At 38.6% G+C, this 15,410-nt stretch overlaps 1 protein-coding gene across 4 annotated transcripts in view; it reads right to left on the bottom strand.

Annotated features, from left to right (window-relative positions):
• Window positions 1-1,759: 1,759 nt before the first annotated feature.
• Window positions 1,760-15,410, bottom strand: part of IKZF1 (IKAROS family zinc finger 1) — a 69,137-nt gene continuing 55,486 nt past the window's right edge. For 3 of the 4 annotated variants that reach the window (XM_063163241.1, XM_063163232.1, XM_063163251.1), the window contains 3 exons: window positions 14,902-15,027; window positions 10,410-10,544; window positions 1,760-6,240 (listed from right to left, as the gene is read on the bottom strand). In XM_063163241.1, the coding sequence (XP_063019311.1) occupies window positions 5,537-6,240; window positions 10,410-10,544; window positions 14,902-15,027 (965 nt within the window). In that variant the 3' untranslated portion in view covers window positions 1,760-5,536. The remainder of the gene's footprint in view (window positions 6,241-10,409; window positions 10,545-14,901; window positions 15,028-15,410) is intronic. The other variant, XM_063163260.1, reaches the window with a different exon arrangement.

Here is a 15,410-nt window from a genome sequence, read left to right as displayed (position 1 = left end):
CAAGACAGGCATGAGCAGTTTGTTCAGAAATCAAATATTTTGCTTTTCCAGTTGCCACATTTTCAGTTTTCAAATTGCTGGTGCTGCTGGTGAAACATGAAGCTTTTAGTGAAAGTTTTCCTTTCTTTTTGACCATCTTTTTGACAAGCTGATAAAAGCAGTGCAATGTACTCAGTGTACTGGCAAAGTCAGGAGCATTTCTAACTCCTTTCCCCTTAGTATAATGTTGAGTGATTCTCACACACACACAGACACACAGACACACAGACACACAGACACACAGACACACACACACACACACACACACAGGATCCATGTGCTCCAGGTCTGGCTCTGAGTTCTCATTTTGCTATCTCTAAAATATTCATGTGTGTTTTAGTGTATTTCTTGATTTCAAAGCCACTGTTTGTTGAGCAGAGGTTAATGCTGTTTTGGTGTTTTGATGGCTATGTATGGATTGGGAAGCTGGTCTGAGCACTTGAGGCTGAAACTTCTCACCCCTGGTAGCTGTAGGTTTTGTCTGTGTAACAATTTGTATCTTGGCACCTGCCACAGTTTCTGATGTAATCAAGCTACTGGAGTAGGAAAAAATATAAATGTGTTGATTTGAAGGAAGTCTTTGAAACATAATAGATAAGAGACCCAGAATAGATTTTTAGGAACACAAACTTGCATTTAAATCTGTGGATTTCTCTAGCTAAAGGATTTAATAACACTGCTTGAGAATAGTAAATTTGGTCTATTTTTTGTGTTTATTATTATTATTATTAAACAGAACATATTTGTTTTGGAGAAAAGTCACCAGATGAAACAGAAATCTGTAGTTTCATTTACTGAGAACCAGCTATGATGGGGAACAACGAAACTAGGATGTTAGCTCCTTCATATATTATGTAGTCATAGTTTATAATGAAACTATACCACAAAAACTTAAGGAACTTAAGGAAAATTTAGATTTTGGGAACCTGTAAAAGAATTAATTGCAATATCATAAGCGCTTGTTTTGAGATTGTTTTTTCTTTTTTTAAAAACCTCTGTTCAAAATTATGCTATTTAACAAATGGAAATATTTCTGAAACTTTATAAATGGTGCCTTTTCTGAGAAAAACACTGATCCTAGTTTGTATTAAATATGTGATGTGAAACGTACTGTGCTGGAATCCGAACAAAGAGGGACACCCGCAGAGAAATCACCTTTGTTATGGCAAATAGTAGAAATAATTTCTCTGTGTTTTATTTTGAATTACCATGACTCTGCATGCAGAAGTAATTGTGTTCTGTAATGACTCCATCTGGCTGGTGGGAGGGAAGGGGGTGAGGAGAGGGCTGGAGGGGAAGCGCTTCTCAGCAGTGGGCTGCTTGCAGGACCTGGGAGATTGGGATGGGCAGGGACACTCTGGAGAGCAGGTGTTCAGGACCTGGAGCTGGCTGAGCAAGGCTGCCTCACGCGCAGGGTGGTGACACAGCCTGGCTTTTTTGGCCACAGAGTTTGGATTGCAAGGGCAGCACGGATGGACTCACCATGGTGCCGGGAAAACATGGATGGACTTTCCATGGTGCAGGGACGGCATGATGGAATCCCCATGGGGCTCTGTCTATCTGCACCTCACCTTACGCTGTGTTCCCTCCCACACAGTCAACACCCACAGGCACAGAGCCTCCAGCTGAGCCCAGTGCCTCCTTCACCCATGAGGAGAGTGACAAAAATATTCTGGGGCTTGGGGATTTTATCTCGTTCTCTCGTCTCAAAAGATACATCTCAGTTTGCAGACATAATTTAATAATATTTCCAATTTTTATGAAATTGCTTTTTTTAAATACAATATTCTCAAAGAAAATGAAGTTACAATATAAAACCACAGCAAAAAAAAAAAAAAAGGTGTAAATACAACTTTTTCCATTAGAAAAGGCAGTGCCTGGGGAAGAATGGGGCGCAATTACTTTTTACTTTTTTAAAACAGATATAAACTTAAAACCACTCACATATTTACTCCTTTTAAAGGTCAACTAAGCCATATCAGGGTATTGCACTATAGCAAAAAAAGAGCAAAAAAGAAGAATTCACTAAACTTTTCTGAGGGCACAGTTTGTTTCAATGAACACAGACACAACATCCTATTTCCATGCCATTCTTGCATATGTTCATAAATAAAATTACTGAACCACTTGTTCCTAAACAAAATGAGGATGATTTTGTGCAAAAGAGAAAAACACTGGAAAAAAGCAAAACTAAAAAAGCCCTTTAGTGAACAGAGAATGCCACTTGCTCTGCCTTTAGACTATGCCCTGGTACACTGTGTCTTAATATGCTTACGTATACTACTGTACTGTTTATTATACAACATCAACATATTCTGTTATAGTATAAATAGGAAAACTCCAGAGTCAGGAAACAAACCCACTGTGAGTGACAGTGCATGACCATCATGTCATACCAATCATTTTAGATACATTTACACATACAAATGTATATAAAATATTAATGATACACAAAGCCACAGAGAGGGCGTGTGCATGTGGACAGGAGGAGAGACACAGGGACTGAGACACGTGTGTGTGCACAGAGATGTGGTGAAGGTAGCAAACCTACCCAGGAATCAGAAATCACCTCTCCAAGCTGTGTTTGAGGCACACTCGAACTCCACTGGAGCTGTGCTTGTCTGCACGGTTCATGCATGTGGCTTTATTTGTGCTGGTTTTTGGTAAAAGCAAAAAAACAAAACCACCTGAGTGAGCTGCTGTCCCCCTCCCCTGTATAGCTGGGGGAGTCTTAAAATGAAAGGTGGAAAAAAATATGGCATGGGGTACATAGTGACCTAAACCTAAGAAGAACAGGAAAGAGGTCTAAGAGTAATAAAAGCAGAACATTTCTGTACAGCCAATATCTCATCTCACACAGGACATTGCAGCAGGGCTCAGAAATTGCTTTGTACCCTCTCGTTTGGCATCAGTCAAAATTGGAGAGGGGTAAGAACAGCTGAATGTAACTCTGCCAGCTATGAAAACTGAACCCATTCCATCTGTACTTAAAGAAAGGTTAAAATTAAGGAAACTCATCCATGTAAATTAATCCCCGGAAAGTCCTCTTCAGATCATTCCTAATGCAAAATATTTGGTAACACCTTACTGCCAGGTGAATTGGAGCTGAATGTGTAGCAGGTATTGATGACAAGACCATGGCTGGGGCTTGAAAGTGGCCAGGGATTCCTTGTGCCCACCCCCTGTGCAACCCCTTGTGCTGGAAGGCAACAAGCAACAACCTCCCAGCTGAGTTATGATACAGGAGTAGAGGGCATCAATAAAATCCCTCAAGGCAACTGAGTTCTAACGTGGGAATAGAGACGATCACCTTTGGGTCTGTAGTTCACACTGCTCATTTTGGGGGATAACACGTACTAGTAATGTGCTTTCCCTGCTGAGGATGCACTGGTCTGTGGGCATTCCTGCAGAGCATTCACTCTGGTGACAAAGCCACCACATTGTCAGGCTCTCCTGCAGGTTCAGTGTAAAAACACCACCGTGCCCACGTGTCCAGTGAAGCAAGGGCCTCACAGCTGCATGAACAGCCAAAGCTGGAGGTTGTGTAAGCACACATTTGTGATTCATGTTTTTATCAGTGTCCTTCCTCAGCTCCACTGTTGTTGCTCCTGACCTACACCTGCCAAACTGAAAGCAGAAGAAGGAACTCGGCATGCCTGTAATGGTATGTGTATATAGGAAATGTTTATCAAATATAGCTGCAAATGTAGTATCAGGCCACACTGGCCCAGGTACAAGCAGTTCATGGTCCCATCAAACCTGTTTTATAGTAAATACATGTGCTTGCATGCACTTGTGAATGGAAAATCTGTAAATATATGACAAGACTGCTAGTCTTGTTGGGTATTTAATGGTGTTTACTGTAAAATATTCATTCCTTATGCAGAGTGGAAGTATTTTCAACATTAAGTTAATAAGATAGGGTTTTTTATGAATGTTTCCCAGAAAATATTACAGCACCAGTGACAGATTTTTATGCAGCTGCAAAAAAATTATTTTTGCCCAGTCTTAAAGCATGGGGGTGTTCAGGGAGAGAAATGAACGATTGGAAGAGGAAGCTAAGTAGAAGCTTTTAAAAAAAGTTTTTTTATCAGATGTGTATGGAGTTAAAATCTATTTGTCATAAAGTTTTGATTCTATCTGCAACTATAGTACCTGCAGCAGAACTCACCATGGAGAAAGATTTTGGTGGACTTTTCTGCATTCTGCAAAATGCTGCAGCCTCTGGTCTCCATTCTGCAAAACCCAGTATTTTATATCTTAAGATTAGTTCCACTGAAGTAAAAGTAAAGCACTTAGTGAAATGACTGGTTGGATAGAAAGTAAACGGTCACCACAACTTTGTGGGTCTTGGTCCCTCACTATATGGCAAATGCCAGGAAAAAAGAAGACGGCTGCAAATTTTGACTGGCTGGTTTAATTAATCTCAGTGCTTTAAAAATAATCAAGTGCAACACTTATGAGTAGAGCCACAGAATTTACAAGAGGACATCTTCTGTGCCAGCAAAATGGGATTTTTTGTATCTAAGAGAGGGACATTTGGATATTTTCCAGACAGTTTAAAAGGATGAAAAATGTGCTTAAGGAGACTCCCCACACAAATACCTATCCTACTTTCTCAACTGTACATCATACTCTTCTAAATAACTAAAACTTTGAAGAGAAAAAAAATTAAATACATTGTAACTTTTATATGAAGAGTAAGGAGGGGTTGCTTAACAAAAAGTGGGGGTTTATTAGATAGGAAGAGAAAATATTTATTCAAAGAAGAGCCAACAATACCCTTTTTCTATACATTAAATGCAATTCATACTTCACAGAGTATATTACAAGGGTGTTTCTTCTATCATTTGCATTCCTGCTTGCCTGCCTAGTGACACAAACATGGCATGTTGTGCTATCAATACCAGTAGCACCCTTGCACGTGGAAATGTTCTTCTTACCACCAAAGCAGCTCAGAACCTTCTGGCTGAGGGGGTCCCATCCCAGCCCAGCTGTTGGTGAAGTCATCTGAAATGGGTCCATCCATCTTTAGTTGAGTTCAATCTTCTTAAAGTAGTCAAATAATACTGGAAATCAAAAAAAATCACACATCTGGTAGAAGAGCCCTGGGCTCAGGGTGCTAAGAGAGAAAGCCTGGCTGCTGCTGCCTGTTGTGTCCTCATTGTGTGGAGCACTCTGCACGTGGTTAAGAGTTCTGGCAAGGGGGGCTTGCAAGAAGCATCAGTTCAGGGAAGGGCTCTCAGCTATGTGACTACAAAAACTACTTACATTACTAAAGGTTTTTGGTGATCAAACATTTTCAGTAAAAACTCATTTTAGAAAACTGAGTTGCAATGCATGCTACCAAAATGAAATCCCTGTTCTTGTGGGAGAACATTGCTGAACTTATGATTCTCTTGTGACTTTTACTGTCCAGCTGACTTTTGCTTTGTTGCTGTCATGGCTCGTGCAGCTCCAGTAACGCAGCTGTTGAGGCTTGATCTGTGCCAGTGTTTTAGCCCATGTGGAAACGGTGCTCCCCTCGAGTTATGTGGGAAGAGAATTCGTACCTGTCCTGGCTGTGATAGCCACACATGTTGCATTCAAAAGGATCACGGAACCCGTGGCAGCCCATATGGATTGTATACATCACGTGATCCAAGAAAAGGACTCGACAGTGTTCACACTTGTAAACCCTTACTTGCTCCCCATTGCTGCTGATCACTTTGAAAGCATCCTGGGAATTGTCAGTGCCTGCTCTCAAGACGTCGTATTGCCTGTTTTCTTCTTTTATAGAGATGCCATTTCTTGCATGAGCACCTATGTGGTTTGTCAGGTAGATCAAACCACTGCGCTCCTCATTATTGCTCTCTGTATCTGTTGAGTCTTGGCAGCTGTTGCTGGGAGAGACATCTCGTTCGGAGGAGACAGACTTGGCTTTGGAAAGCAGCAACAAGTTTTCCACTGCGCTGTCCTGAGGGAGGTTGGAGCGAATCTGATTGTCCCCAAGAGGTTTGTGGAGCTGGTACATGGGGCTGATGACGGGCACTCCCTCAGAGCCGCCCGGCGGTGTCTGGACGAGGGGGCGCAGGGACTCTGCCCCCAGGTAACTGATGGCGTTGTTGATGGCCTGGTCGATCACGTGCGTCTGCATCAGCTCGTTCTCCTTCTCGTAGTTGATGCTGGCATCGTATGGAAGATCAGGCAAGCATTTGTCACCTGCAGTGCAAAACAGCGAGGAGTTAGAGGGCTGATTTCTACATGATTAAGGAAATTAACGTCATGGATTAAGAAAACAGGGAAGAGGACAGTTGACCAAATCCACCTCTGAAATCTACTTAAGGTATTCAGGGTTCTCTAATACAGCTGCTCAGAAAAGTGCTGGGTTGGTGGTATTTTTCAGGGTGCAAAATAATTTGAGGGTTTTGTAAAAGCAAATGGATGAAAGAAATACTGGAAATAATTATACAGGGACTCCTGGGAGCTAGAGATCTAGTCCTTTGTCATATCTTTCTCCTTTCTTACTGGTGTCCCGCATCTGCCTCTACAATGAGCAGAGGCACTCACTGCCTTTGTGGCTGCTGAAGCCAGTGTGCCCTCACAGCCACAGCAAGCTTGGCCCGATGCTTCAGAGCATGATGCACATTATCAATATTTTTACATAAAGTATTACAAACTTAGACTGGAAGTTGGATGGTTTAGTTTCAGACCTTCAGTTTCTTAGAAATAATCCATATCAGCAATGTGGTCATATATATGTAATTTTGGAGAAAAATCAATAAAAATTTTATTTTTCATATTGCCTCCATCCCCACACACCTACCATAAGCCACATTAGACACATTACCAGAAGCTACCCATGTCCCTAAATATTTTGTGTCAAAAAGTTGCTGTATACAGGAGAAACCAAGAATCATGGAAAAAATTTAAGCACATTTGTATTTGGAGCATATTTTTCCTACAAGGGAGAAAGCCTTAGCTGGAGCAAGATTACTTGTTATTGGTAACTTTAATTCTGATGGGATGCCTTGAGTAAGGGGTACTGTGCTAATAGCATACCTTGACAGTATATTTAGCTGGATACCCCAGCATTGAACACTGAGGTTCACTACAATTTCCCCCAAATTACTGTACAGATAGCAAAATATAGAAGAAAAAAGTTAGGAGTGGGAAAAACTATTTAAATGTGCAGATATTGATTTTATGAACTTAAGCAGTCTTCTCTAACCGTGTAAACCATCAGTTATTACGAGGCCCTTAATAAATTCATGCAAATGTAAAGAGGTAAAAGATTTTCACAAGCTCCTATGGTCTACCAATAACATATTGTTGATAGTCTGGATGGATTTTCTAGCTCTTCAGATCTTGGGAAACACTAAAAGCCACAAACATCTCTGTGAAGTGCTGTCACCATTTCCTGATGAACATGAAATTTACTGGTAGGTCTTGGAAAGTCCTAATTTGTCAAAAGAAATGCTAACAGAAGATGGAAATTTTACCAGAAGATCTGCACATTAATTTATCAACAATTTTCCACACAGTTTCTGCTCAGATTGACCATTCAAAGTCAGTGAAGAGACCAAAAACCTTCTAGCACAACACTTTTGCAATGATGGGGGCTAAAGTGTAGGAAGTCCTGTGGTCTGCATTTCCCACAAGATATGGTTTCATACCAGTTCCATGCTCTGCAAGCAGAGAAAGAAATACCCTGAGCATTGCATAAGTTCCCATAGGGGATGTAGGGTACAGACACCTTCTAGCTGCTATGCTACACAAGCTTCCAGTTCCTCTTGTTTTCTTTCCCAATCATTCTGCCAATTTGAGGTTCATTTGTTTTTAATTCCAGATTTATCCTCTATAATGCTACTCTTTTCAGGCAGAGGGGCCTAAGATTCAAAATAGGCATTGTAAAAGACTCTTGAATTAAATACAGGAAAACTCTCCTAACATGAACATAAACGCTTTATTCAAGGAGGAAAAAATGAAGCCAAAATCATTCCTATTCCACAGGCACTGCACACCACTGAAAAATGGGGCTGGTCCTCATTATAAACAAAATTTTGGGCATCCAGAAAGCAAGATTTTAATATCTGTTTCTTGGGTAGTATTTGCTTTATGTAGCATAAATAGTTGGTAGTTGTGCTGAGAGAACCAAGTGTTCATAAGAAAAATTTGTTTCCAAGCAAAGTGTCTGAAACACATACAAAGTTAGGGAAGGCAGGCACCATTTCTATATCTAGGCAATACAGTAATACTTGCACTCATTAAAAATAATAGCTCATTTCTGTGGTTATTAGAGCATAAGTAAATTAAACTGCTAATGGCTTGATGCACTTCAAGGTTTGCATTGCTCAGGATTCTGCAGCAGGTACTTAAACAGTAAAAATGCACTCACTGCATGTGGGCACCTTTCTCTTAGTGTTTTTTATTCCCTTTCTTGGCTGCCTGTTCTTTTAAACATTATAAGCATATATCAATTTTTTGTGGAGTTCTCACTCTCAGGTTTGGATGGCCAAGTTCTTTTGGGTTTGGGAACTATTCCAGTTCGGAATACAGAGAGAATGTTACAGGTAACTGGCTGGATTTGTTGAACAATCTAATTTTTGAAAGGTAATTAATTTAGTCTTGAGAAAAACTACTGAAGCAGAAGACACTCCTTCCTTTATGTGAAGGATGCCATTTTCTTCTTCTCCCTGAGACTCAGCACAGGTATTGGGACATGAAAATTTACAGGAGCAATGAAGTACCCAAAAGCTCTCCTCAGCAGCCAGCCAAACCTTGTGTTAATCAGGAATTTTTCTATTGTATGAAGCAGCAGATGATGATTGGAAAGGAAACGATTTGTGAGCATTTTTTTTTCTTTTTAGAATAATTTTTTCTTTTGAAGCCTATCAAATTTCCACAAATATCTGCTGTCAGTAGGTTGTCTTCCTACACTGCACCCTGAAAAACTGACAGGAAAGCCTGCCCTCCTAAAACTCATAGCTAAACTGGCTGTCTTTATTGTTTTTCAGGGTGAACAGAGAAGAAAAGAATGTAATAGCCAGTCCACACCCAAGGATACATTACATATAGTATATTTGCTAGTACCTTTTAAATTTAAGCACTTTTAATCTTCCCGGAGCTTTCATAGAATTAGTATCTGGTCTAATGCAAACAGTTACTAGAGTGTCTAAACTAGTCTGGTTGGCCTTACATATATATTATAGTTGATATATTTTTGGTATCTATCTCTACTACAACTTTTGCCCTTTTTTAAGCATAAGCATTTCTTATCCTTGACAACCTCCTAGAATTGTTGTATTTGGACTTGAAAAAAAGCCTTGGAATTTATTTTAAAACCTTTTGTTGCACCTCCTGACATAGCTGAAACTCCCCTTTCTATGTCTAGGAAATACTAATTTTCCTTACACCCCCGTGTCCTTGTTGAAGAAAGTATATTTGCATTTTCTGTCCCATAAATTGATCTTTTTTTTCCCTTGACTTTTGACTGAAGACCTTCTTAATGTGCATTTTCTTTCAGAGACTTTAATCTGATTGTTTCCTATAGAATAATATTTTTAAATGTACAGAGATTTAAAAAAGAACCTAACTAGATGTGAGTATATGCTGTCCTCTGATCTCCCATGTTTTAATTTATTGAAGAATAACCTTACCTAACTGACAAAATATTGTATGTGGATCTCACAAAACTGCTGTAATCTCTCCTTAGCACAGGCCTACTAAACAGAACAATATGTGTAGCCTTCACTTTTATAGGCTTAATGTCAAATTTTTCATTGTTAAGACAAGAACTGCTATGTGCAAATGGGCATGAAATTTTTGAATTTTTCATAGAATGAACACAAAGTTTACATTTCATTTAGGTGCTGTTTTCAGACATATCAATTTGGGCTGTAAAAATAAACAGAGTTTATCAAAGGGTGAAGAATATTACCCAGTCTATGTTCAACTAGTCACAAACGCTTTCGGAAACAGCAATATGCCCAGATCTGAATGTCATTCAAGATTTCAATAAAATAACTCTCAAAGTTTGATCAAATGCTATCCCAACGGGAAACTTTTGTTCCTATCTTCAGGTTCTCAAGGCAACTTCAAGAACCTGTTCAGATTTTGTAATGATCTGGTCTGTAAGCTTTTAGAAACACAGAAAATAGGTTTAAAATTGATCTCCAAATGTGAAAAATTAAACATGCAGAAATTTATGCTGGAGATGTTTAGTTGTTTTTTTCCCTCCAACACATCTCTGTATCTGCTTCTATAGAGATACATATTGTTAATTTAGCAAAACAAGTAAAATTATAAAGCAAAAGTAAAAATGCTGTGATTTTTTTTAGGGGACTTTGTTTTATTTTATTTTTAGGAGACAGCAAACGTTTAACTCTTACCAACAAATTTCTGAGGCATAGAGCTCTTACGTTTGGCGACGTTACTTGCTAGTCTATCCAGCACGAGGGCTCTTTCTGACCCTATCTTGCACAGGTCTTCAGCCATTTCACTCTGGTTACTTTCGTCTTTTATGACTGAAATCAAATGACATCAGAAGGGTTAGGCAGGTTCCATTTTAATGGAACTGTTGTCTTAGGTTATCATTTGTCAGTCAATGTCTTTTGGCTCCCAAGCAGCTGGATGAAGGAGCTCAGCATATGACACACAGGACAATTCTGACTCTCGGTAACAAATTCCCTCATGCTGGTTAATCTATGTACATGCTCATGTTTTCCTCATTTAGGACACAAAAATGAGATAGCAACTGCAAGGTTTCTGCCTGTATGTCACATAATCACTCCACCCTTTGTTCTACAGCCACTCTGCATTTTTGTGAATAAAAGAGGTCCTAACTTTATCCTGGACACAAAGCAGTTCACCTTTCCACTCTCCCACTGAAACCCTCTGCAATGTCCTTCTGCACCTCTCCCAGTGTATGATAATTGCTTCCTCAGCAGGAAAAATTAATCAACTTCTCAACTCCAACAGTGGAAGATCTATTTGCAAGCTACACCAACCCTTGTTTCTATCCCCTTTTATCCCATAACAAATATTTCAGTACTTCCTTGATGCTATTTTAGACTTTAACAATTTAAATTGATAAAATCACACCTTCAGTGGAACACTAATTTCCAATACTCAAACCTGTTTCCCAACCTCCTGCTGCTGCTGAGACTCTGTAGAATTAGGAGCTTAATGTGAGGCTCTAGGAAAAGGAGACTATTTCATTTTCAGTATATTTTACTTCAGTACTTTCCTGCAGAAACAAAAGGGATGTATGAAAATGCACTGTCAAAACAATGACTGTGAAACAGGTATGGAAAGGTATTTCTGACTTCCAGCACCTAAGAGAAAGGCAAATGGACTGAGATCACAACACAACTGTTTTGCTGTAGGCTTTCTGTTTGTGGGGTTTGGGGTCTTTTTGGTTTGTTTGTCAAGGGAGAAAAAGGGGTTAATTTTATTTTTATCCGCTACTAAGATATGGACATTTTTCCTGAACTTTTGGGTTGCTAATAAAGGAAGACGTAAAAAGATTATTTTTACACTTTGATTCTTTGAGTTATTTCAATTAAGTGCCTAGCTCTGCTATATTTTTCCTTCTGTGCCTGCTGAGAATTTGTTTTATCAGTGGATTAACTGGTTCACAGGACCCATTACTCTGGTACCTGGCTGTTTCTCAATAGCTGAGAACACATTGTTGTGATCCAATGTTATTCTGAGAATATACCACACCTTATCATCCATATAAAAGGATGATTGTGAAAATTTTGTTAGACCTGAAATATATGAAATCAGCTCTGATGGATACCTGTGAGGAACAGGTGAAGTTTCCCATTCAACAGTACCCTGCAACCAAACTGAGGAGTACACAACTGTTTCTTGAGTCCCTGCTGCAGCAGCACATACTGCAGAGACAACGACAGTGACAATGCCAATGCCAGTTCCAATGACAGTTATATGGAGTTTCATGGAATTATATTCCAGCCCCATATGACACTAAAGATTGTGACCAATGCAGGAAATTATAAGAATTTAGTCGTGAAGGTGCAGAAAACTAAAGGGTGTTTATGGTACATAGCCATCATTGAACAAGCACACACCAGCATCTTGGGCTGACCAAGGCTTCCAGGTACCATCTCAGGAAGAGACTTACAGAGAATCTTTCAAGGCAGACATTCAACAGGGACACAAAAGACTGAATATTTAGTTAAATGTTGAAATTATCAAGAAATATTTGTTTAGGATATAATAACATTTCTAATCAGTTCAAGAGAGGGTGAGTAATGTATTTAACAGTTAAACTTTCATTCTTCTAAAACTTCTTAAAAAAGAGGGCAAAGTGAATCATGTACTAATCCCCAGTACTTGCAACTGAAACCCTCTGAAATCTGCAACCAAATGAATAACTATTTCTCTATAATTTGGTGTCTGTAAAGTGAAAAAAAAATCATGTCATCTTTTCAAACAAAAAACTCACAGTGACTCAAGAACTGTAATTGACCTTTTAAAAACTTCATAAACTACTTCTCCTACTGTTTTATTTAAGCCTGGTAAGACTTCAGCGCACCTCCACTCAACTCAAATGCAAAACTACAGGTAATATCTCTAAGAGAAGAACTTCCCATGGACAGTGATATTTTAGTCCTCTAAAATAAGAATTTTGCAATTCAATTCATCAGGTTCCAATTTTTTGTAAAAGTTAAAAATGTAAGTACAATCTCTTGCTCCACTTCTTACTCCCTTTTACTCTATCTTATCCTTATTTAAGTTCTTTCTCAACTACATTTTTTAGATTTCCAAGCTGTTTAGGTTTAGGTTCCTTCTACTGACAATTTTTCTATGTGTGCTGCCTAAAGTGATTTAAAAAATCTGTAAAAAGCAATCTTGCTGTGGCAGAATGTCAAATCAGATGGACTAGCAGATATTTTTATACAAATTCTTTGAATTTTGTTTTTAGAGACTGGGGAAAAAAACGGGTCTGAATAATAACAGATCCACATCACACCTTGAAATAGTTTAAGAACAGTGATATTATAGCTGCTTGCTTTTCTAGTTATATGATAGAATACAGTAAAATTCACATGGCATCCACTCATTCTCAACTGTTTTTTCTACATTTTCATCATGCAAAATATGAGGAAAAATGCAGGAAAATTTCATTTTTTTAGAACTGTATAGAATTGATTTTTTTAACTAAGGACTAAATTTCTTTAAGAGTGAAGTCTTTGGTAGAATATGAGATTTAAACTTTTTAGTTAATTTATTTTTTTCTAATTTGCAAAAGCAGTCCTATAATGTCAAATATATTGAATATAGAAGATATAAGAAGAATATACAAGAAAATATACATAAATAAATGTATATATAAGAAGCAGTCATTCTTCCAAAGCATTACTTAATTCCTTCAAGTTTTCATCCCATGGAGTTATTGGATATTTAGTATTAAGCTGGTGCAAGCTCTCCTTTCAGGATTTGATATAAACAAGGGTCAGTCTCTAAAAGTGTTTCATTTCTTATTAAAGTTTAGGATTCCTGACATCACTTTCATCTTACTAAGACTTTTGTAGTAGTTCAGCTACTCATTCACACAGATTTTCAAATTCAGTGTGCAGGCACTTTAATTCATGTGCTAGACACTGAAGACTGAAATCCCAAACCAGAATATTTGCTCAAAATCCTGTCATGTCTTTGAGAAATAAGTATTTCTCCTTACTGTGTATTATTACATTGAGGTTTTCTATTCATATATTCTGCAGCCCCTCAATAAAATTAGAAGGGGAACTGCTCTAACATGCTGCCTGCAGAAGCATCTCAGTTGTATTCACTGCTATCATTATGTGCATATACTTTACATTATTTGATAGCATGTAAAAACATATTCTGGTTCTGTACAGATATAAAATATTAAATGAAGCATCATTGCAAAAAGGGCAGAGAGAACTTTCCATTTTTTCTCATTTGACGAGCTAAATAATATATACTGACAGGATTAAAAAGGTATGCAGGAAATGGAACTTACTGGCTGCATTTAAACTCCACCACAGAAACTGGATCTTCTCCATCTAAAACTGCACAAGCAAGAGGACTTTGTATGGCTAATTACTGTGATGAATCCCTTACAGATCTTCTGGATCTTTGTTAGAAAATATAATCCAAGCCCCAATATCTGCTTGCTCTCTTTCTGGGTATAGTTTTTTGATATTCTCCAAGAAATGGACTTTACCTTCATCATTACACTAGTCTCAACACAAGTCCTTACCTCCCGCCAGTCTTCTTTCAAAGGGAAGCTTGGGAAGAAGGCTGTCAACAAATTATTAGCCATTCTGGACTATCTCAGGTCAAACTGCCTAAATTAAATATCTCTGGCTTCATGTTCTCTTGCTTGGCAGAGTGAGAACAAAGCCAGATATTTCATCCTTGTTAGATGAGCTGGTCCCAGTGGTCAAGTAAGCCCTTTAAGCTGTGGCTGGGAAGGGGAGGAGATGTGCAGTGCAGAAAACTCTGCAGCACCAACTAGAACACTGGAATTAAGTCTTTATTGAAAATACAGCCATAAGTGTATTGCAATATAGGCTTCCAAGAGAAGGCGGTGAGGCGATGTAGCCATATTTTCTTGACATGACAAACTGATGTTTTCCAGGCCTTGCAAGTGTTTTGTTACATGTTTGAATTGTACCTTGGCATTTTATTTGAGCTAAAAAAAAGTGAAAAAACAGCCAAATATTTATCAAATAAAGAATTAATCCAGACACAATATCACACATGTGGGGGATGTGTGTGACTCTCCAAAGCAAAAGTTGCCACAAATGGTACTACTGATTCTTTTGTACTCCTTTCTCTGCATTTATGACAGGACAGCAGTATTGCCCAGATAGACACTTTTATTACCTGGATAGATGCTGCTTGAGAGATTCATGGTTTGAAGGTAGTTATGGCAGCGTTCTTTATGTTCTTCCAAAGAGCTGCGCTGCTTATAACTGCGACCACAGTATCCACACTTATGGGGTTTGCCAACTGGAGAAAACACAATTCATTATGAGATTCAGATGAGGAATTCAACAGCATATGGTAAAGACAAGAGATAAAAAGCCTGCCCCAAAAATAAAGCCATGCTGTGGTGAAGGAAGATTTCATCAGTTTAAAAAATCTAAGTGAAAAACAACTAATGGAAAACTGATTGTATATCTTTACATTAACAGGCAAATTCTATGGGTGCTACAAACTGATTTTAGATGATTCAGATCAGATAAAGACTGTGACATTAAATCTTTAAAAACAGCATCTACACAAGTTAGGAACTGAGACACCTTCAAAGGTCTGGGAGCGGTTTCTGTAGTGTCCAGTTGCACAGAGACTGCCAGTGGACAAACTGGTGGTATAGGGAGGGACTTGATTGG

Source organism: Melospiza melodia, chromosome 1 (assembly GCF_035770615.1).
Source record: "Melospiza melodia melodia isolate bMelMel2 chromosome 1, bMelMel2.pri, whole genome shotgun sequence".
Taxonomy (NCBI): domain Eukaryota; kingdom Metazoa; phylum Chordata; class Aves; order Passeriformes; family Passerellidae; genus Melospiza; species Melospiza melodia.
The sequence above is the reverse complement of the archived record's forward strand: the minus strand, read 5'-3'. Positions and strand labels throughout refer to the sequence as shown.